This window comes from Oncorhynchus masou, chromosome 10 (genome assembly GCF_036934945.1).
Source record: "Oncorhynchus masou masou isolate Uvic2021 chromosome 10, UVic_Omas_1.1, whole genome shotgun sequence".
Classification (NCBI taxonomy): Eukaryota; Metazoa; Chordata; class Actinopteri; order Salmoniformes; family Salmonidae; genus Oncorhynchus; species Oncorhynchus masou.
In genome coordinates, this window is record NC_088221.1 from 10,773,100 (window position 1) to 10,797,562 (window position 24,463).

The window sequence follows — 24,463 nt, forward strand, 5'->3', positions numbered from 1 at the left end:
ACAGGCCTTTGTGCTTACCTTAGTCAAGGAGGGGTTAGGTTGCCTGTGCAAGATCAAAATACACGTAGAGAGCTCCATACAGTACTCTCGAGTTCTCACAAACCCAATCGTTTTCATACATACTGCACTAATCCCATCTGAGTTAATGTACATCTATTGCACATGCAGCCATGTTTTGCTGAGTTTATTGTCCAATATATTGATAGTTACATTATATCCCATCCTCTCCAACATCTAAAACCCTCTCGAGATGTGTCTGTATTTACCCACTTAGCACTGGTACAATGACTGATAGCAGATCTGAAAACATGGTAGGAAATGGTAGAGTGAGTTACACTAAAGAGAAAGGACCTAATCAAGAAAGCGCCATCCCATTTGGCTGTGTGCCCATGCACTGCAGTTAAGAGACCAGAGTGGTAGAATGAGCCGTGGGAACAGCTTTCACGGCATCACATATCACTCTTATGAGAATTCTACCCTCCTGTGGACCAAACCTTTCTCTGGTATCTAACGGAAAACATTAGTTGAAAGTCCTGGAGTTTGGGTATAATTTACAATTGCCCCTTTGCAACCCCATTTCACTTATAGTAGCAGTATTTAAATAAATTACTTTGCAATCAGTACAATTTATTTCACATAGTATACCACCTATTTTTTTTAAATCATAATACATTTTCAATATCTTACAAAATGTCATTCTCATTTTCCTAATGCACACTTGTAACATAAAATGGAGCGTTCCAGATAGGTGGATATAAAAAAAAACATTTATGGGCACTTTCCCGACAGGAAAGCACATTACAGATTTTAGCAGAGATCCTCTAGGGATCCAGTGTATTTACAAATGGAATCTACCCCAATAAACAAAATGAAAATCCCTCCCTTGTATTGTTAATGGTCCCTATGGCGGAAATGATAGGCTAAAAGCTGTTCAAGGCTAATGTACAAGTGAAGGGAAACCTTTCTTCTCTTCAATAACCTGCGCTCAGATAATTTACAATAACTCGGAAATCACATTTGAAATCTCAATTTCCAAAAAGAGAACAAACAGTTATTCCTTCAACAATTCAAGAAAGTAAGCGGTTTTTGCTGAGATTGGGGCTTTGTTTTGGAATACGTTACAGTAGATATGTTCAACGTATATCTCCTATAACTCTGAAGCAAAAAGGTAGCTCTCTGTTGATGCAGAGCCACCTTTTGTGGGCCCTAAGCAAGATTTGTCTTGAGTGGATGGTCAGGGGGCCAGAACATTATTAGAAATAATGTGTAAACTGCAAATTGACTGTAAGAAGCCCAAACAGATATAATATTTATTAAAAACCTTGTTTACATTTGTATACCATCACATACAGTATCTCTATTATACATGGGAATACTTTGGAACAGATTTCCCAATTCAGTTAAAGCTGATTTACTGGTGTTTTTACAGTCTTATGTACAACAGTAAAAAGAAAATGCATTAAAATTACACATTTTGGGGGGTTTCTGGGGACCTTGGAGTGACAAATAAAATCTCCCGTGGGCCAAATTCAGGGAACCCTGCTCTAGATGGTTAAAAGAAAACATATATACAAATATTTAAAAAAACACTTAGAAAATGCCTGTAGTGGTTTTGGTTCAGGACAGAACAAAAACAGTGGGAAACACCAGGTTAAAACCAGACCAATGTTGATTTCCTTTTTGATAACGTCAATGTTCAACCCTGTTGAAATGTTACGCAAACACCTCCATAAGCATTGAGGAAGCATTGTGAGAACGTCTCAGGGAGAATGCCAGGTGAGCGGCAACAACAAGTGAGCCACAGAGTTTATGGTTCTACACAGCATCATCTTCTCCTGGTCTTGGACAGTGGTTAAATTGGACAGGCGCACACCACTACAGAGTACCGGAGCCTATTATTTTCTACTCTTTGAGTACCGGCACCTCTTATAGAACATTTACTCTTAAATATTAACACGGGTACTTTAAAATGAGTACTAATCATGTTTTTCTTCTGTGGCTCTGCCAGCACGGTACTGTTCCTCAGGTAGTGTCAAAGGGGTTGATGAGGTTACTGTGCGGTCAGGGGGATGCCTCGGCCGTCCGTCACCGGGCCCTCCTGCAGGTTCTTGACCAGCTGGGCCAGCCAGCGCTTGGTGGTGGTGTCGTCCTTTAGCACCTGGGCGAATGTGGCATCCTTCAACTGGTCAGGCAGGCACTGGCGCAGTGCTTCTCGCGCTCTGGGGGTCAGAGGTTAGATGTAATGAGTGAACAGAACACCAAATATATTAGGGGCACGTTCATCAGGAAACAACGTTGGCTAACATTTAGATAGGAATATGCTAGAACAAAGAACAAACACAACTCTGAAGAAGGAATCATTTCGACTCTCCATGGCATTCCTGTCTTCAACGTTCAAGAACGTTAGGATTCTGAACATGACCCTGGACTGCAGTACATCCCCCCCCACCCACCCCTGCTCTTGTTCACTCCTCTTTGTGTATCTGAGACAATTGGGTAAGTGTAAGAGAGACTGTAGGTCCATATACAGTGGCGAACTGGGACCAGAAATTGGCCCAGGGATTTGTAACACACCGGCCCGTTTTTTCCCTCAAGGCCCCCAATCGGCCCATTTATTTCCTTGAGATTCCCAGTATTAGCCAGAAAGTTAAAAAGTTGCGCGAAAATTTAGATCAGCTCAGTGGGCTAAAAATGGACAAGCCTATTTGCCTGAAATGCCTGATGGCCAGTCCGCCTCTGCCACTAACTTAACATCCACCACCCACACTCCTCTATAAGATGAAGAGAGTATCAATTTCCTGTTATAAGGTAGAGCTACAGGCAGCTATGTGATACATTCACCTCAACACAGTAGTTTCATTGCTCACCCCCCCACCCCCAGACCAACGATTAAGATATTCTTAACAACATGAGATCCAGCCTTTGTAGTTTACTAACTGCATCTTACCGACTACCCCTCCCCCTCAACAACTTTACAGAAGTTATATCCTCCGCTGTGCAGTCAAACATTTATAAAATTAAGGCCACCACTTGCTCCCTATCCCAATTCAAAACCTGCTCATCTAGCCTGCTTATGTTCATCACTACCCTGAGCGACAAGTCCCTGCTGCAGGGCTGCCAACTTTTGAAGACAGCTCAGTGAGATTTCATATTGCATATAGTGAATGCATATTGCATATTTCATATTGTGAGCAGTTTGGATGCAATGATTGAATGACATGTATGTGTACATTTATTGTGTGGTCAGAATTTAAGGCCCATGACCAGAGTAGATTTAAAAAAAATGTTTTAGCACAGGTAAGGTGTATTCAGGATACTTTTAAAGTTGAATACACAATCAAAACTTGTCAACCTGGTCTGAAGTTACTTAGAAATGATTTGGGCACGAGATGCTAACATTTAGAGCATTAGAAAATGCTAATATTAAATGGTTGGTGAGGGTGGCTATTGACTAACCATAGGATGGATTGCAGTCTTTCCTTGTCGATAAGAAACCAACATGTAAATATCTAATTCATATGGGTGAACTATTCCTTTAAAATAGGACCATAGAAAACCCTGATTGGAGGTAGCTGTACAAGAGGGTTGGCCACCTGATCTATGTCTCCCAAAAACTGGGGGTTTGAATATGTTCATGTGACATTTGATTAGAATAAAAACACACATTTAAGAAAAATTGAATGAATATTTATCTTCAGCAGGCATATTAGAAAATTAATACAGGTCGCAATCGCTCAAGCACAAGCTCACTTCCTAGTGAGTAGTCAGCTAATCTTCATATTTCAAGTTTAGCCAACTTCAAACAATTTGCTAGCTAACAAGGCAGAACAGTTGAATTGTTATGGAACACACCCTTCTGTCCATCTCCAACTGTTTGAACAGCTTGCTTGTCTGTCCACTTTTGATTTCAACGTCGGAACAGTGGCCTACCTAATTTCTCAGAATGAGAACGAGTTGCCAGTTCCCTACATACACACACACACAATTGTTTTTGATGCATATTGCACATTTATAAAAACACAGACTTAACAGCTAGTATAACAGGCTAAAATGATGTTGGTACTGGAATGCTGCGTGCAATATACTGAGAATTTATTTTCCAGAATCAATGTTCATTGACCCTCTCGTTTTAGTAGTCATTCCCAAACAATTGACCAGTCGGCTAAATGGAGTCAGCCCTAATTTTTACATACATTACCAGTCCAAAGTTTGAACACACCTACCCATTCAAGGGTTTTCTTTATTTGTACCATTTTCTACATTGTAGAATAATAGTGAAGACATAAAAACTATGAAATGACACATATGGAATCACATAGTAACCAAAAAAAAAAAAGTTAAACAAATCAAAAATATTTTCTTGATTCATCAAGTACCCATTGTTTTCCTTGACAGCTTTGCACACTCTTGGCATTCTCTCAACCAGCTTCACCTGTAAATGCTTTTCCAACAGTCTTGAAGGAGTTCCCACATATGCTGAACACTTGGCTGCTTTTCCTTCATTCTGCAGTCCAACTCATCCCAAACCATCTCAATTGGGTTGAGGTCGGGTGATTGTGGAGGCCGTGGTCTTGGACCCTTACTAAACCAATCACAAGTTTCAATCTGACGCGGTTCATAGTTCGGTGACAGGAAAATGATGCATCTCCAGCATGAAGCTGCCAGTTACATTGCTTGTGATGTGGAATGCACAGTTGAAGTTAATTCACTGAATTACAAAATAAAAGCAGTACTTTTTTTTCAATAAGTGAGAAATAAAAGGTGTGGCTCTTGAGCTTGTGAAGAAGGTCAAATGTGTGTCTCTTGCACAATGCGTGAGTACGCAGCACTACTGCTGACCGGAGAGGTACCATCGATCTTCAAAACAGCAGTAGGTCACCCCCTTACTCAAGAAATCCATCCTTGATCAGGACATCCTATCCAGCTACAGGCCCATCTCCAACCTCCCCTTCCTATCAACAGTACTGGAAGAGTCCAGATCCCAGGAGTCTGCCTTCACATGCGGTATCCCACAGGGGTCAGTGCTGGGGCCTATTCTGTTTTTAATTTTCATTCTCCCTCTCAGCCAAATCCTCAGAGATTATAACATTAACTTCCACTGCTACGCTAACGATACCAAAATGTAAAATAACACCAAACCAAACACCATCTCTGCCCTAGCAAAAATCAGCAGCTGCCTAGAGGACATCAGGGCATGGATGAATGAGAAAGAACTTCCTCCAGTTGAACAGTAACAAGACTAATGCTATGCTTATTCGGACACCCAAGCAGGCCATCCACCTGTCCTTTGTCATCTCCAAACTTGGAGTAAAGTTTGATCATTCGGTGTCCTTCGATGCCCACATAAAACATTTTTACATCTTGAAAACATTGCCGGGGTCTTACCATCACTCTCCTAGCCAGATGCAGAGAAACTCATCCACATCTTCTCTCTGATTAACTTTGGCAATGCGCTGTTTGGGAAGTCCAAGAAGTCCGACCACATCACCCCAATACTGGCCGAACCCCACTGGCTACCGGTCAACTACAGGATCGACTCATGCTTGTATTTAAAGCCTTGAAAAGATTGAGGCCCACCTACATCGGCGACTTCATCTCAATCAGCAAGACATCTCGCACTCTCCGCTCCAGCCATTCCATACTGCTTAAAGTCTGCAAGCTACGTCTCCGAACTATGTAAGGCTGAGCTTTCTGCTCCCTTGCCCCTCGCCTATGGAATGCACTCCCTAACCATCTGAGAGCCAATCCATCACTCTGAACTTTGAAATGGGCGTTAGTCTTTAGACGTGGATTTCAAAGTCCTAAACCTAATCTAAAATGTATTTAGCACCTAGTCCACTATTGCCATTTTACCTCCCTTGATTTTAAATGTTTTTTATTTCCTTCAGTACAGTTTTAAGATAACTCTAATGAAAAGCTCTATACTTATTATGTTAATCTTGCATGAATGATTTGAATGAATGATCAACTCAACGTTTTGAACTAATAATAATGCCATTTAGCAGACGCTTTTATCCAAATCGTAATGCATCCATCCATTTTACGTATGCGTGATCCCGGAAATCTAACCCACTGTCCCGGTGTTGCAAGTGCCATGCTCTACCAACTGAGTAACCTATACATAAAACATCCTTTTTGCTCAGAGTGGAAAAATAAGCTCTGACCCAGATAACAGTTCCACCTGTGAGTAGGTCATGAGACCACAATGCACTGAAGCACCGTAGTGTCACTAGAAACCTAGACTTTGTGTGGGCAGGAAGCAGGTAACTTCCACTGTTCGGGCAGGAAGAGGTGTGTTTCTCAAGAAGAGGTGTATTATTCAGGAGTAATATACACACACATCAAAATGAAAACGCCTGTAAAAAAAATTAAAAGACAAAACATCCTCCTGAAATTCTTCCACTGCTCTGCCATCACTACACACTTTAGTCTGAGACTGCCATTGTTTAAGTCGTTTGTGGTGATGAGGAGCATTGTACAAAACAAAGTCATCAGGTTTTGAATAATCTCTAACCAATCAGAGTATCAAAGCCAATGACGAATTTTCGAACTACCTCTTTACCCACGTAAAAAAGCGAATGTTCTGACAAGAAGCGTCTACCATGTTCATGTGGAAAAGGCACTACATGCTATGTGGAAATAGCTTGGTAATGGCTTGATTTCTAGGATAGGCTCTTTGAGGAAAATGTCTTCAGTCAGAATGTCATTTACAACTTTTATTGAATGAAAAAATGAATACACACTAGCAGTTTTTGTTCACTGGTAAATACATGTTTTCCTTGAGGCCCCCCAGTATTAGCTAGATAATGATCATTTTGCAAAAAAAATTATTTATTTTTATTTTTATCACAGGCCCACTGAAAATGCCCATCTGACTTTTGTCCGAAATGCCAGATGGCCAGTTGGCCCCTGTTGGTATAGTTCCATCACATTGGTTTCACGTTTTCCAGTCCTAGCATACAGTGTATTCGGAAAGTATTCAGAGCCCTTGACTTTTTCCACATTTACTTACGTTACAGCCTTGTTCTAACACAAAAATTCAATGATTTAATGAAATCTACACACAATATCCCATAATGACAAAGCAAAAACAAGTTTGTAGAAATGTTTGCAAATGTATTAAAAATAATGAACTTAAATCACATTTACATAAGTATTCAGACCCTTTACTCAGTCTTTATTGAAGCACATTTGGCAGCGATTACAGCCTCGAGTCTACTTGGGTACAAACTTGGCACATCTGTATTTAGGGGGTTTCTCCCATTCTACTCTGCAGATTCTCTCAAGCTCTGTCAGGTTGGATGGGGAGCGTTGCTGCACAGCTATTTTCAGGTCTCTCCAGAGATGTTCGATCGGGTTCAAGTCTGGGCTCTGGCTGGGCCACTCAAGGACATTGACACTTGTCCCGAAGCCACTCCTGCTTTGTCTTGGCTGTGGTGCTTAGGGTCGTTGTCCTGTTAGAAGATGAACCGTCGCCCCAGTCTGAGGTCCTGAGAGCTCTGGAGCAGGTTTTCATTAAGGATCTCTTTACTTAGCTCTGTTCATCTTTGCCTCAAACCTGACTAGTCTCCCAGTCTGTGCCGCTGAAAAACATCCCCACAGAATGATGCTGCCACCACCATGCTTCACTGTAGGGATGGTGCCAGGTTTCATCCAGACGTGAGGCTTGGCATTCATGTCAAAGAGTTCAATATTGGTTTCATCAGACCAGAGATTCTTGTTCTTCATGATCTGAGAGTCTTTTAGGTAACTTTTGGCAAACTCCAAGCGGGCTGTCAAGTGCCTCTTACAGGAGTGGCTTCGGTCTAGCCACTCTACCATAAATGCCTGACTGGTGGAGTGCTGCAGAGATGGTTGTCCTTCTGGAAGGTTCTCCCATCTCCATAGAGGAACCCTGGAGCTCTGTCCGAGTGACCATCGGGTTCTTAGGTCACCAACCTGACCAAGGCCCTTCTCCCTTGATTGCTCAGTTTGTCCGGGCAGCCAGTTCTAAGAAGAATCTTGGTGGTTTCAAACTTCTTCCATTTCAGAATGATGGACGCCACTGTGTTCTTGGGGTCCTTCAATGCTGCAGAAATGTTTTGGTACCATTCCCCAGATCTGTGCCTCGACACAATCCTGTCTCGGAGCTCTAGGGACAATTCCGTCAATCTCATGGCTTGGTTTTTGCTCTGACATGCACTGTCAAATGTGCACATATGTGACGTGGTAAGCCATTTTTAGGGACCAATTTTTGGCAAGTGAGCGCTACTTTCAGAACTACTGGCTAAAAAGTATACAAAAGTATCAGAGAATCTCTTTAAAGTGCTGTTAACGGACATGCTACCTGTCCCAGACCTGCTTTTTTCAACTCTCTAGAAACAGCAGGAGCGGTAGAGATACTCTTAATGATCGGCTATGAAAAACCAACTGACATTTACTCCTGAGGTGCTGAATTGCTGCACCCTCGACGACAACTGTGATTATTATTATTTGACCATGCTGGTCATTTATGAACATTTGAACATCTTGGCCATGTTCTGTTATAATCTCCACCCGGCACAGCCAGAAGAGGACCGGCCTGGTTCCTCTCTAGGTTTCTTCCTAGGTTTTGGCCTTTCTCGGGAGTTTTTCCTAGCCACCGTGCTTCTACACCTGCATTGCTTGCTGTTTGGGGTTTTAGGCTGGGTTTCTGTACAGCACTTTGAGATATCAGCTGATGTAAGAAGGGCTATATAAATAAATTTGATTTGTTTTAACACTTAATTTACCTTGGATTATCAGAGAGGCGAAGGTAGCAGCGTACAACATGTTTCAGCAGACGTGCAGATGGTTCCTTCGAAAGCTGCAGCACCATTTTCCCCTGAAAATAAAGGGAATCAACATGTTTGGGGTAGAAAAACACAATAGTATAGTGCCTTCAGAAATATTTTACACATTTTGTTGTGTTACAGACAGAATTTAAAAATGGATTAAATTGAGAGTGTGTGTCACTGGCCTACACACAATACCCCATAATTCCAAAGTAGAATTATGTTTTTAGACATTTTTACAAATTAATAAACATTTAAGAGTCAAGTTTTAAAGCCCTTTGTTATGGCAAGCCTAAATACATGGAACAAATACAAGTGTTTGTCCCATGTTTCATGAGCTGAAATAAAATCTCAGAAATGTTCAATACGCACAAAAAGTGTATTTATCTCAAATTTTGGGTACAAATTTACATGTCTCCTTTGCCAAGATATGCCACAACTGTCAGGTGGATGGATTATCTAGCAGCTGATTAAACAGCATGATCATTAAACAGGTGCACCTTGTGACGAGAACAATAAAAGGCCACTCTACAATGTGCAGTTTTGTCAAACAACACAATGCCACAGATGTATCCATTTTTGAGGGAGCTGTTGAAAGATCATTAAAATGTTCCTTTCTCTACCATAACCTGCCCCCAATGTCGTTTTAGAGAATTTGGCAGTACGTCCAAATGGCCTCACAACAGACCACGTGTATGGCGTTGTGTGGGAGAGCGGTTTGCTGATGTCAACATTGTGAACAGAGTGCCCCATGGTGGCGGTGGGCTTATGGTATGGCCAGGCATAAGCTACGGACAACGAACACAATTGCATTTTATCAATGGCAATTTCAATGCAGAGAGATACCGTGACGAGATCCTGAGGCCCATCGAGGCGGCAGGTTGCCTAATGGCTAGAGCATTGGGCCAGTAACCGAAAGGTTGCTGGATAGAATCAAATCAAAGTTTATTTGTCACGTGCGTCGAATACAACAGTGAAATTACAGGCTCTAACCAACAGTGCAAAAAAGGTATTATGTGAACAATAGGTCAGTAAAGAAATAAAAACAGTAAAAAGACAGTGAAAAATAACAGTAGCGAAGCTATATACAGTATCTAGGCTATAACAGTAGTGAGGCTACATACCGGTTAGTCGGGCTGATTGAGGTAGTATGTACATGTAGATATGGTTAAAGTGACTATGCATACATGATAAACAGAGTAGCAGCAGCGTAAAAGAGGGGTTTGGGGGGCACACAACACAAGATAAAAATCAGTCGTTCTGCCCCTGAACAAGGCAGTTAACCCACTGTTCCCCGGTAGGCCGTCATTGTAAATAAGAATTTCATCTTAGCTGACTTGCCTAGTTAAATAAAGATTACATTTAAAATAAAACAAACTGTATCCGCCACCATCACCTCATGTTTCATGATAATGCACAGCCCCATGTTGCAAGGCTCTGTACACATTTCCTGGAAGCTGAAAATGTCCCAGTTCTTCCATGGCCTGCATAATCACCAGACAAGTCAATCATTCATCATGTTTCAGATGCAGCTTGTTCCAGTTCCTGCCAATATTCAACAACTGGGACAAGATTCCACAGGCCACAATCAACAGCCTGATCAAATCTATGCGAAGGAGATACACTAGTATATGGACACCCCTTCAAATTAGTAGCTTTGTCTATTTCAGCCACAACTGTTGCTGACAGGTGTATAAAAATCGAGCACACAGCCATGTAATCTCCATAGACAAACATTGGCAGTATAATAGACTTACTGAAGAGCTCAGTTTTTTTTATTTCACCTTTATTTAACCAGGTAGGCTAGTTGAGAACAAGTTCTCATTTGCAACTGCGACCTGGCCAAGATAAAGCAAAGCATTGCGACACAAACACAGAGTTACATATGGAATTGAGGTATGGCAATAAATAGGCCATAGTGGTGAAATAATTACAATTTAGCAATTAAATACTGGAGTGATAGATGTGCAGAAGATGAATGTGCAAGTAGAGACACTGGGGATCAAAGGAGAAAAAAAAACAGTATGGGGATGAGGTAGTTGAATTGGCTGTTTACAGATGGCTATGTACAGCTGCAGTGATCATGAGCTGCTCTGACAGCTGGTGCTTAAAGTTAGTGAGGGAGATATGGGTCTCCAGCTTCAGTGATTTTTGCAATTCGTTCCAGTCATTGGCAGCAGAGAAATGGAAGGAAAGGCGGCCAAAGAAGGAATTGGCTTTGGGGATGGCCAGTGAAATATACCTGCTGGAGCGAGTGCTACGGGTGAGTGCTGCTATGGTGACCAGTGAGCTGAGAAGGCGGGGCTTTACCTAGCAAAGGCTTATAGATGACCTGGAGCCAGTGGGTTTGGCGACAAATATGAAGCCAGGGCCAGCCAACGAGAGCATACAGGTCACAGTGGTGGGTAGTATATGGGGCTTTGGTGACAAAACGGATGGCACTGTGATAGACTACATCCAATTTGCTGAGTAGAGTGTTAGAGGCTATTTTGTAAATGACGTCGCCGAAGTCCAGGATCGGTAGGATAATCAGTTTTACGAGGGTATGTTTGGCAACATGAGTGAAGGATGCTTTGTTGCGAAATAGGAAGCTGATTCTAGATTTAATTTTGGATTGTAGATGCTTAATGCGAGTCTGAAAGGAGAGTGTACAGTCTAACCAGACACCTAGGTATTTGTAGTTGTCCATGTATTCTAAGTCAGAACCGTCCAGAGTAGTGATGCTGGACAGGAGGACAGCGATCGGTTGAAGAGCATCCATTTAGTTTTACTTGCATTTAAGAGCAGTTGGAGACAACGGAAGGAGAGTTGTATGGCATTGAAGCTCATCTTGAGGTTAGTTAACACAGTGTCCAAAGAAGGGCCAGAAGTATACAAAATGGTTTCGTCTGTGTAGAGGTGGATCAGAGAATCACCAGCAGCAAGAGCGCCATCATTAATGTACACAGAGAAAAGAGTCGGCCCGATAATTGAACCCTGTGGCACCCCCATAGAGACTGCCAGAGGTCCGGACAACAGGCCCTCCGATTTGACACACTGAACTCAGAAGTAGTTGGTGAACCAGGCGAGGCAGTCATTTGAGAAACCAAGGCTGTTGAGTCTGCCAATAAGAATGTGGTGATTGACAGAGTCGAAAGTCTTGGCCAGATCAATGAATACAGTTGTACAGTATTGTCTCTTATCGATGGCGGTTATGGTATCGTTTAGGACCTTGAGTGTGGCTGAAGAGCACCCATGACCAGCTCGGAAACCAGAATTGCAGAGGTTGAACAGGCAAGTAATAGGGGTTGCAACAATTTCGGCTGATAATATTAGAAAGAAAGGGCCCAGATTGATTTATAGGGGTCCAGATTTTGCAGCTCTTTCAGAACATCAGCTACCTGGATTTGGGTGAGGGAGAAATAAGGGAGGCTTGGGCAAGTTGCTGTGGGGGGTGCAGGGCTGTTGACCAGGGGGAAAGCATGACCAGCTGTAGAAAAATGCTTATTGAAATTCTCAATTATTGTGGATTTATCGGTGGTGACAGTGTTTCCTAGCCTCAGTGCAGTGAACAGCTGGGAGGAGGTGCTTTTACTCTCCATGGACTTTACAGTGTCTCAAAACTTTTTGGAGTTTGTGCTGCAGGATGCAAATTTCTGTATGAAAAAGGGAGCCTTAGCTTTCCTAACTGCCTGTGTATATTGGTTCCTAACTTCCCTGAAAACTTGAATATCGCAGGGGCTATATAATATAGAGAGGAATATCCTCTACTGACGGAATGAGGTCAATATCCTTCCAAGATACCCGGTCCAGGTCGATTAGAAAGACCTGTTCGCTGAAATGTTTTAGGGAGCATTTGACAGTAATTTGTGTGAGATTGAGGGCATCAAGCTTCAATTGTAGGATGGCCGGGGTGTTAAGCATGTCCCAGTTTCGGTCACCTAACGGCACGAGCTCTGAAGATAGATGGGGGGGGGGGGGGGCAATCAATTCACATATGGTGTCCAGGGCACAGCTGGGGGCAGAAGGTGGTCTATAGCAAGCGGCAACGGTGAGAATTGTTTCTGGAAAGGTGGATTTTTAAAAGTAGAAGATCAAATTGTTTGGGCACAGACCTTGGATAGTAAAACAGAACTCTGCAGGCTCTCTCTGCAGTAGATTGCAACCCCGCCCCCTTTGGCAGTTCAACCTTGTCGCAAAATGTTATAGTGAAGGATGTACATTTCTGGGTTTTTGGTGGCCTTCCTCAGCCAGGATTCAGACACAACTAGGACATCCGGGTTGGCAGAGTGTGTTAAAGCAGTGAATAAAACAAACTTAAGGAGGAGGCTTCTAATGTTAACATGCATGAAACCAAGGCTTTTACGGTTACAGAAGTCAACAAATGAGAGGGCCTGGGGAATGGGAGTGGAGCTAGACACTGCAGGAACTGGATTAACCTCTACATCACCAGAGGAGCAGAGGAGTAGGATAAGGGTACGGCTAAGGGCTATAAGAACTGGTCGTCTAGTACGTTCGGGACAGAGTAAAAGGAGCAGGTTTCTGGGCGCGGTAGAATAGATACAATGCATAATGTACAGACAAAAGGTATGGTAGGATGTGAATACAGTTGAGGTAAACCGAGGCATTGAGTGACGATGAGAGAGGAATTGTCTCTAGAGACATCAATTAAACCAGGTGAGGTCACCGCAAGTGTGGGAGGTGGGACAAGAGGGTTAGCTGAGGCATATCGAGCAGGGCTGGAGGCTCTAAAGTGAAGACAATCACTAACCAAAACAGCAATGGACAAGGCATATTGACATTAGGGAGAGGCATGCGTAGCCGAGTGACTTCCAAAGTGGCATCGTCATAGGATGCCACCTTTCCAACAAGTCAGTTTGTCAAATTTCTGCCCTCCTAGAGCTGCCCTGGTCTACTGTAAGTGTTGTTATTGTGAAGTGGAAACATCTAAATGGTTGCAACACTTATAACCGACTTCCAAACTTCCTCTCGAAGCAATGTCAGCACAAGAACTGTTCATTGGGACCTTCATGAAATGGGTTTTCATGGCTGAGCAGCCGCATACAAGCCTAAGATCTCCATGTGCAATGCCAAGCTTCGGCTGGAGTGGTGTAAAGCTCGCCGCCATTGGACTCTGGAGCAGTGGAAACTGGAATTAAATCCCGCATCACCATCTGGGTTTGGTGGATTCCAGGAGAACGCTACCTGCCCAAATGCATAGCGCCAACTCTAAAGTTTGGTGCGGGAGGAATAATGGTCTGGGGCTGTTTTTCATGGTTCGGGCTAGGCCCCTTTGTTCCAGTGAATGGAAATCTTAACGCTACAGCATACAATGACTTTCTTGATGATTCTGTGGTTCCAACTTTGTGGCAATAGTTTGGGGAAGTCCCTTTTCTGTTTCAGCATGACAATGCCCCCGTGCACAAAGCGCGGTCCATACAGAAATGGTTTGGTTTGTCAAGATCGGTGTGGAAGAACTTGATTTGCCTGCACAGAGCCCGGTCCTCAACCCCATCAAACATTTGAGGGATTAATTGAAATACCGACTGCGAGCCAGGCCTAATCCCCCAACATCAATGACCGACCCCACTAGCGCTCAAGGCTGAAAGGAAGCAAGTCCCCGCAGCAATGATCCAACATCTAGTGGAAAGCCTTCCCAGAAGAGTTGAGGTTGTTATAGCAGCAAAGGGGGGACTAACTCCATATTAATGCCCATGATTTTGGAATGAGAAGTCCAACAAGCAGGTGTCCACATACTTTTTGCCATGTAGAATATGTCGCGCTGCATGAGTCAAATGGCGGTCACACCAGACACCGATTGTTTCTCTCTTTCCCTACTTTTTTGTTGGCATCTGTGACCAACTGATGTATATCTGTATTCCCAGTCATGTGAAATCCATAGATTAGGGCCTAATGAATTTACTTAAAATTGACTGATTTTCCATATATGAATTGTTGCATGTTGCATTTATATTTTTGTTCAGTATAAGTTCAGGAGTAAAAATGTGCTTAAGTCACATAAGTTGCATGAACTCACTATAATAGGGTTTAACATGATTGTTGAATAACTAACCGATTTCTGTATCCCACATATACAATTATCTGTAAGGTCCCTCAGTCGAGCAGTGCATTTCAAATCACAGATTCAAGCACAAAGAACAGGGAGGTTTTCCAATGCTTCGCAAAAAAGGGCACCTATTTGTAGATGGGTAAAAAAAGAAGCATATATTGAATATCCCTTTGAGCATGGTGAACTTATTAATTACACTTTGGATGGAGTATCAATACACCCAGTCACTACAAAAGATGCAGGCGTCCTTCCTAACTCAGTTGCCAGAGAGGAAGGAAACCACTCAAGGATTTCACCATGAGGCCAATGGTGACTTTAAAACAGAATTTAATGGTTGTGATAGGAGATAACAGGATGGAGCAACAATATTTTACTTACGCCACAATACTAACCTCAATGACAGAGTGAAAAGAAGGAAGCCTTTACAAAAGAATGTATCCAAAACATTCATCCTGTTTGCAATAAGGCAGTAAAGTAAAACTGGGAAGAAAATGTGGCAAAGTAATTAACTTTATGTCCTGAACACAAAGCGTTATGTTTGGGGCAAATCCAACAACACGTCACGGAGACCCACTCTTCATATTTTCAAGCATGGTGGTGGCTGCATCATGTCATGTGTATGCTTGTCATAAGCAAATAATCATTTTTTTTGTTTAACAAAATAAACAGACGAGAGTGATGCACATGGCAATATCTTTGGTTTGTCTCTGACATTCAGAAGCGTGGCTATGACCTAAAGTAGAGGAGTAAAAAAAAAAAGAAGGTATTTGCTTGGGAAGTAATCTTATACAATGTGTGACTATGTGGCTATCAATTGATCTAATCACTTTCTGTAAAACAGAATGTATAATTAAATTATAGGTTCAAAAATTATTCCAGTGTTTCCCAACCTTGGGATACGTGGGCAGTCTTAGAGGGAACTTGAGAAGATTTTCAAAAATGTGAAAGAAAATATTTACTGGTGTGAAATATCTAGTTATTTTATAATTGAAAAGGCCTACTTTTTTCACTTTAGTTTCTGCGTGTGTTCATTTCTCTGGCTACCTGGCCTCTGCTCTCCAGTTGGATCTGTTTGATCCTATGCTCACACCAAGTGCACGTGATCCATTGCTTATCCTCGCAGAAACTATGATTGATAAGACAGCAGCTGATGCACTTTAGACTGCACCATTGTCAAATAACACGGTGTGCCGTAGGATCGATGACATGGGCGTTGATATTGTTGATCAATCGATTAATTTTTTATTTTTATTTTTTAAATTCCGGTACATTTTCTCTGCGGTTGAACAAATCGTCTGATGTCAGTGGGGAAGCCCAATTGATTGCGTGTGTGATACAGAGACATTTCAGAAATGAATGAGCACATTCTGTTCAGCAAGAAGCTAACGGGGAGAACTACAGGTGAGGATGTGTTTTGCATTATTGACCGCTTTTTCTCAGACACAATCTGGATTGGAAATCCTGTTTTCATGTGTGCACAGATCGTGCAGCATCAATGTCTGGGAACGAAATGATCAATTGCCAACATAAATAAGTTAAATCCCACTGTATCATTCATAGTCATTGGCCATCAAAAGAGAATGAGTCCTGAGGTACATGATGTTTTGAATGATGCAGTGAAAGTGATTAACTTTATCATGTCCAGGCATTCAAATCACCGACTGTTTGAAAGGCTGTGATGACAGTGGGACTGAGGACCAGCAGATACTGCTTCACACCGACGTCTGTTGGCTATTCAGAGGGAAAACGCTTCAGAGGCTTTTTGAGCTGCGTGCGGAAGAAAATCATTTCCTGTCTAAGCACTCACACCCCCTTGTGGCTGTGTTCGAGGACAGACTGGGGAGCCCGCCTCGCCGATGTGTTCAGCAAACTGAACAACCTGAATCTAGCTCTGCAAGGTAAAAGACACACACATTCTAAACATGTACCACAGCGTGTGTGGATTCGTGAAGCAGATCAAACTCTGGGAGAGGGAATGTGAAGATGGGGATATAAGCTTAAGTTTCCAGCAGCTTGACACCTACCTTTTTACAGGTGTTTTCAAGTCTTGCCACAGATTTTCAAACAGATTTACATCAAAACTCGACGTCAGCCACTTGGCAAGCAACCCCAGTGTAGATTTGGACTTGTGTTTTAGGTTATTGTCCTGATGAAAGGTGAATTCACCTCCCAGTGTCTGGTGGAAAGCAGGCTGCAATTTCTGTGACTTGTTAAGCACATATTTACTCCTGAACTTATTTAGATATGCCATAACAAAGGGGTTGGATACTTATTGACTCAAGACATTTCAGGTTGTCATTTTTGATTCATTTGTAAAAATGTCAAAAAACAATTCAGTTTTCAGATTATGGGGTATTGTGTTTAGGCCAGTGACAATTATTATTTTTTACATCAACATTTAACCCACTTTAAATTCAAGTAATTCACAACAAAAAAGTCAACCGGTTTGAATACTTTCTGAAGGCACCGTATCACTTTGGAGGGCAGCCTGCCTGCAGAGAGCTCGTTGCCAACCTGGTAGTTGTTATTCCTTATAAATATTGTAGTAAATTCACTAGAATATGTTACAGATCTTCACCCCCTAATATTGAAGGCAGTACGATGTTACGGCTGCATATCTTTAGACAAAGAATCAGTAGCCACCCAAACTATGCACATCTGAAATATGAAAAAGTATCAATCAAATCAGCAGGTAGCCAGGGTTGGGTAGGTTACTTTCTAAATGTAATCCATCAGTTACTAGTTACCTGTCCAAAATAGTAATCATAAACGTAACTTTTGCATTACACAAACTCAGTAATCTAACTACATACAGTTAATTTTAGATTACTTTTCCCTTAAGAGGCATGAGAAGAAGACAAATGTATGTTACCAATTGAACGACATGTATTGCAGGATAAATCAATGTTAAAGTTTACATAGTTACAGTTTACTTTACGGGTTGGTTATGTAGGCTTCTTCTAACCCATCACTTTCTGCAACATATAAGATTAAATTACATATTTACATTAATATATAAGTCCAAAAGTATTCCAAAAGTATTCACATCAATACTTTATGTACAGTTAAAGTCGGATGTTTACATACACATAGGTTTGAGTCATTAATTCTCGTTTTTCAACCACTCCACAAATTTCTTGTTAATTAACAAACTATAAGTTTGGCAAGTTGGTTAGAACATCTACTTTGTGGACGACAAATAATTTTTCCAACAATTGTTTACAGACAGATTCACTTATAATTCACTGTATCACAATTCCAGTGGGTTAGACGTTTACATACACTAAAGTTGACTGTGCCTTTAAACAGTTTGGAAAATTCCAGAAAATTATGTCATGGCTTTAGAAGCTTCTGGTAGGCTAATTGACATAATTTGAGTCAATTGGAGGTGTACCTGTGGATCTATTTCAAAGCCTACCTTCAAACTCAGTGCCTCTTTGCTTGACATAATAGGAAAATCAAAAGAAATCAGCCAAGACCTCAGGAAAAATAATTTGTAGACCTCCACAAGTCTGGTTCATCCTTGGGAGCAATTTCCAAATGCCTGAAGGTACCACGTTCATCTGCACAAACAATGGTACGCAAGTATAAACACCAATGGATCACGCCGCCGTCATATCACTCAGGAAGGAGACGCCTTCTGTCTCCTAGAGATGAACGTACTTTGGTGTGAAAAGAGCTAATCAATCCCAGAACAGCAGCAAAGGACCCTGTGAAGATGCTGGAGGAAACAGGTACAAAAGTATCTATATCCACAGCAAAACGAGTCCAAAATAAACATAACCTGAAAGGCCGCTCAGCAATGAAGAAGCCACTGCTCCAAAACCACTATAAAAAAACCAGACTATGGTTTGCAACTGCACATGGGGACAATGATCGTACTTTTTGGAGAAATGTCCTCTGGTCTGAAACAAAAATAGAACTGTTTGGCCATAATGACCATCATTATGTTTGGAGGAAAAAGGGGGATCCTAACTGACTTAAGACAGGGAATTTTTACTTTGATTTATTGTCAGTAATTGTGAAAAACTGAGTTTAAATGTATTTGGCGAAAGTGTATCGAAACTTCCGACTTCAACTGTCGATATCAATAAGTGATATCCGTATCGCCGTAGACTACACCACTGCTGGCATCCTTACCGCCAAGCGTTTATTCATGTTGGATAGTCTTTGGAGGCCAACAGAAGTTGCACAATTGGAAGACATAGCTTGATGTAATCTGTTACTCCCCAACCCTGCAGGTTGTTGTTCCTATTGTTCTGGCAAAGATGAGTCAGTAGTAGATTGCTAAACTGTATTTTATATGGATGATAAATGCAGGCCTACTCTGATTTTGCTAGGCAAAATTGGAGGAAATTAAACAAGGGCTGTGTTTGAATACTCATAGTAACCTCACTACTTGTGACGTGAATTAAGTATATGCTTATTATATGCTTATTGGTCATAGTACGGATATAGTTAGTATGACAAAAGTTACCGGATGTCGTACTAAATTTGCCAAAATATGATGTATACCTGCAGTGGACACTATTTCTGTGCTTTTAGGGCCCATAATGCAATTCATCATAAAATGGCCGTGGTTTCACAACGTTTTCAGATTTGAAGAAAATGGCGGAAAATATGGAGCCAAAGTCCAACGAAAAGTTAACTAATTATAATCAAAGTTAAGAAAATGTTGAGCAATGTAATGAAGTAATGACTTTTCAAATAAGTTACGTTACACGTTATGTTGGCTGACAATTTGCTAACTACGCTATCCTTACGAACTGCATAGCATTACAGCAGTATGTACCAGTATGTTACCTAACGTTAGTTGGCTACTAATAAATCGAACTGGCCAGGCAGTATATTAACTATCTGCTAACTAACTACCCAACGTTTATTGACTCGATTATTCACATAATTCTTAGCTAACTGGTATAGTCGTTGTGCGTTTCAATGGAAATGGTTAATTCCGGATAGCTACTCTGATTTCAGAGCACTCTTCTGCAGAATAACTGATGAATTTACAAAATGCTCAACACCGTTGAATATGGCCAGTGTCAGTAAACGTTGGCCAAAAAAAGCGTAATTAAATTGTTGCTTGCAGCACAGTTAGTCACCAACGCTCTGGATAACAAACAGTCTAACCAGCTCTGCTAGGGTGAGTAAAATTATGAGAGTGAGGTGTTCTCTCATTTGTGTCTGAAAGTAGCTAGCCAACATTAGCTTTGGTGCTTGACTGCCATTGAACGAGCCGATCAACCCTAGGGTGCGTTCTTAAATTAGCTCAGGCTATCTACTCTGATTTCAAGGCAGTGTGCCAGAGTGCAGAATAACTGATGAATTTACAAACACTCAACACCAGTTGAATATGGCTGCTGTCAGTAAATGTTGGCAAAAAACATAATTAAAGTGTTGCCAGCAGCACAGTTAGTCAACAATGCTCTGGACAACATTAAAACAGCCGAACCAGCTCTTCTAGGGGGAGTAAAATTGTCAGAGTGAGGTGTTCTCTTATTTGTGTCTGGAAGTAGCTAGCAAGCTAGCCAACATTAGCTAGTTAGTTTGGGTGCTTGAATGCCGTTGTGAGGTCTACTCCTCTGCCAGAATGTCCAGTGTGCGCACTGAACACTCCGAGAGCGAAACGCTCTGAATTTACGAACGGACAATCTGACAACGCTCTGGATTTACTAAGGCCCAGAGTGCACCCTGGAAATCCAGATTGAATTTACGAACACACCCGAAATCGTAAAATGTTTAGCTAGTCATTTGTTATGCTAACAAGCTAGCAAGAGGTTGCATCGCAACAGTGTCAACTTCCGGTAGGCAGGCGAAGCTCTATTATGCTCAACTGAAACGATACTGTTTGTTTACAGTATACTAAAATGAACGAATTGTATGTAGTATGTTAGTATGTGTATTCAAATACATTTAAGTTCTTTCTGGTCACTAATCTTGATACGCATGTGTCCCTTTGCGCGCCATTGCTGATGATTGGTAATTGGTCAACAATCAAGATGCTCAACTTTTTGGTTCTGATGCATGGATGACAATTTAAAGACGACTTACGGGCAGTGGGTTCAGAAGAACTAACATTCTGTGGGAAATTTTATCACCACAGAAAAGGGCACTTTGGAGACTGGGAAGGCAAATGGGCAGGTGCTCTGCACAGGTACAGCCCCATTTGTTCACGTGCCTGGTTTTATTGCTGAACAACCCCCCCGTATATACAGCTGTGCTAAACCTTCCTCTGAAAACAAATGATACTTACAAGAATCATTGCCACGTGAGAGAAGCGTTCATAGGTCTGGCATATGTACGCCAGCCCGGTGTCGTCCAGCAGAATTTTTTGGAGTATGAAAGTAGCAACCTGACATTGAGGAGAAAGGGAGAATTACTAAAAGGTTATACATTTTCGTTTATATGCACGTAACATAATGTGTGTAAGCAATATGGCAGAAGCTGGATAGATTAGCTACCGTTTTGGAGAGTTCGCTGCCTGACTCCATGATGCGCAGGCATAGAGGGATGATCTCTGTGGTGAGCAGGAAATTGATCACCTCCTGTTCGTCTGTTTTGACCAGAGCACCTGCAGGAACACAAACAGCAAACTACAGTTGGAGGCATGCAGGTGTTTTTAACGAACCAGAGAATTGCGGTGCATTGGAATCAGGCAGACAAAAGCAGGTAGAAAAGGATGTTACCTATGACCCCTAAGCTGGTGAGGCGCAGGTACTCAAATGGGCGTGTCTTGCTCACAGTATGCAGGAAGGGGTAGAGGAAGAGAGGAATGTGTGCTGCCAAAAATGCAGACCTGGAGGAGGTGGTTACATTTTGAATGTATAAGATAGTGACACATAACACAATCATTTACATATTGAAAAGAAAGATGGTGCATTACCGAGTCTCTGGATGGGAGGCGACACACTGTAAGAGCGCGAGGGCATTGCATACTCTGTTGGATTGGTGGGCTGTCAGAGTTGGTGGGTTTATGGAGGGGTAGATGTTCACAATTTCCTGAAAGAAACAGAATGCTAATAAATTAGAATGTGAAGTAGTATCGTCCTCTTAAAGAGATTATGCGGTACTTTTGTATACTTTTTAGCCAGTAATTCTGAAAGTAGTGCTCACGAGCCAAAAGTAGTCCCTGAAAAGTGCTACGACGTCACATGTCCAGATACGGGATGTGCACCACGTCACTGCTCTGCTGTGTGTGCACATCTTCCTTGTTGCCACTCAAATAGCTAGAGGCTGAAGCTCATTGGCTAGAACCCGAATTGATAGGGGATGGCCCACATGGGGGAAAATGGAGCAGTAAAGCTTCCAAACAAACTTAGTTTTCTAACTAGTGATTTCATGGCTAATTGAGGTAAGACAGTAATTTTGCCCCTAGATTATGCATGTATGAACTACACGTCGCCACATCCAGCACAAAGCTGGAGGTTTAAAAAAGACTTAGTAGTCGCCAAAGGTAAAATACATGTCTTTAAGGAGGCACTGTAGGTACCTTCACGCAGCAACATTTTACATTTACGTCATTTAGCAGATGCTCTTATCCAGAGAGACTTACAGTAGTGAGTGCATACATTTTCATACCCTGTAAGAATATGTTAAGATAAATAAACAACGCAGAGGACTAGAGGTCATTGGGGAAATAACGATCAATGGAAATAGTTGTTTTTCAGTTCAAAATCTATTTAGAATCTGTGTAGGGGTTTCAGTCTTGGACTCATAGCGACATGTGGCAAGTTCTCATTGGTCCGACGTGTCTATACATTGAGCCTTAAACGAGATACTTGGTATTTGGTCATTGGTCCAATTTTACTGTAAGTAATTCTAATCTGTCAACCACAGGTTGTGTTATAAACTACATCTGGTCTCTTTGTTCAGTGGAGAAAACACTGAGGACAGGGAAGAATGACCATCTACTTTCCAGCATAACAACTATGATTTGTTCTCTTTGAATAAATATATTTTTCTCCCTCTGATTTGCATTGGGGTCTGTGTTATTGAAGAAAAACATCAACTACTAACATCCCCTGTGGGAATCGTACCCAACAACCCTGGCGCCATGCTCACAGACACACAGACATAGGGGGAGGCCACCTAAAACAATGCACATGTATTTTTCCTCTTATGAAAGTGCATTACAGATTGGCTTGAATCGGCTCAGTAATGTGAAATAGGTATTACAGTAAGCAAAGATAATATATTTAGTACCTGCAGGAGGGCAGCAATGGTTCCACAAGAGTGCCATAGCATGGGTGCAAGGTCAGGGACAGACTCCCTCTTCTTGCTGAGCTCCAGGAGGGCATTCTCCCTGGTCTCGGGGGTAGACAGCTCGTTGATCCACTGGTAGATCTTCTCCCGATCCACCTGAACCAGGGCTGTGGTTGCAGCCTGTGAGAAAAGAGGGGGGGGGGCGGACCAACCTCAGACATGACATCTGAGCATGTAATACAATTCCAACTAATGCTCTCCCTTTCTAGGGTCATCCGTCAGATAAATCAAGTTCAGTTTGCTGCCCTCTGACTAACTAACGTTAGTTACTAGCTTAACTAGTTAAATTTTACAATGCACGAACTGCAATCATGTGTTCAGACGGGTGGGTATAATTTGTGCAACGTTTCAACTGGAATCTATTCCAACAATAAGGTTGCCAACAAACAACACCTACAAAGTTGTATAGCGGCAGAATAAGGTACCGGGTAGGGAGTGGGCCATTTCATAAAGTTTTTCACTCACCACGTTTATTCCGAAAAATGTCTGTCCTCACTCTGGTAGCCTATGGACAAACATTAAGAATAAGCTACGTGTTGAGTTGATGCCTATTCGGCAGCTACTTAGCTAGGTGAATTGATCATACTACTTTGTATGCGTAGTTTGTTGGCAACCTTGTATCGTTACTTTATGAAGTTTCAGGAACAGACGTTCGAAAAATTATATCCATCCTGTTTGGGCTGTGTAAACTAGAGACCTCCCGAATATTTAACTTTGCGACACATCGGTAGTATGTGTACTGGTTGGTCTCCCCGAGTTGTGCATGGATCTGGTGGGTGGCGACAGAAAATAACCATAACACAAAATTAATATGTATATTGATAGATAACACGGCATACAATGTAACGTTAGCTATCTAATTCAATATTGCAAACTTACTGCGCCTGTAGCCAGCATTGTCTGAAGCGTCTGGATATGATCTCCCGTAAGCTGTTGAGCTAGCTATAAATAAAACAAAAACTACAACTAGTTACCTAGCAAGCTAGCTTAGTTTTAGCAGAATATATTTGGTCTTAGTTTGCTACAATGGTCACATCGGAACTGGAACTACGTTCAAATCTTTACCCGCGCGTTTATTATTCCAACATGCTGCGAACTTCTGTTTGAGAAGGATATCTGCTTTATAGCTGTCTCACGCTATAACACAAGCAACATAGCTATTATCTTTAAACAAAATATAACCCTTAGTTTACATGGTAGGTCGATACCGATAGGAAGCTGGTAAGACAGTTATGCATTTCATTTGTTGAATCAGAGACGGAAAAGGAAGCGAGACCCCCGACTCGCTGTTTCTTTCTGTTTTTTTTCTGGTTCAATAAAAGTCAGAACCCAGCTGCTATTGCATTGGTGTCTATGGTAG

General features: G+C 41.8%; 1 protein-coding gene across 2 annotated transcripts; it reads right to left on the reverse strand.

Annotated features, from left to right (window-relative positions):
• Window positions 1–606: 606 nt before the first annotated feature.
• LOC135547121 (CCR4-NOT transcription complex subunit 9-like) lies at window positions 607–24,425 on the reverse strand. 2 transcript variants are annotated; one of them, XM_064975822.1, is made up of 9 exons: window positions 24,169–24,425; window positions 23,983–24,045; window positions 23,044–23,223; window positions 21,725–21,840; window positions 21,528–21,637; window positions 21,303–21,412; window positions 21,095–21,193; window positions 8,751–8,842; window positions 607–2,219 (listed from the first exon to the last, which is right to left on the reverse strand). In XM_064975822.1, exons 2-9 carry the CDS (start codon window positions 23,998–24,000, stop codon window positions 2,051–2,053), a joined length of 894 nt encoding a protein of 297 aa, XP_064831894.1. In that variant the 5' UTR covers window positions 24,001–24,045; window positions 24,169–24,425; the 3' UTR covers window positions 607–2,050. The 2 variants fall into 2 exon arrangements, with proteins under 2 accessions (XP_064831894.1, XP_064831893.1); XM_064975821.1 differs by having other exon boundaries at window positions 23,983–24,424.
• Window positions 24,426–24,463: the final 38 nt, after the last annotated feature.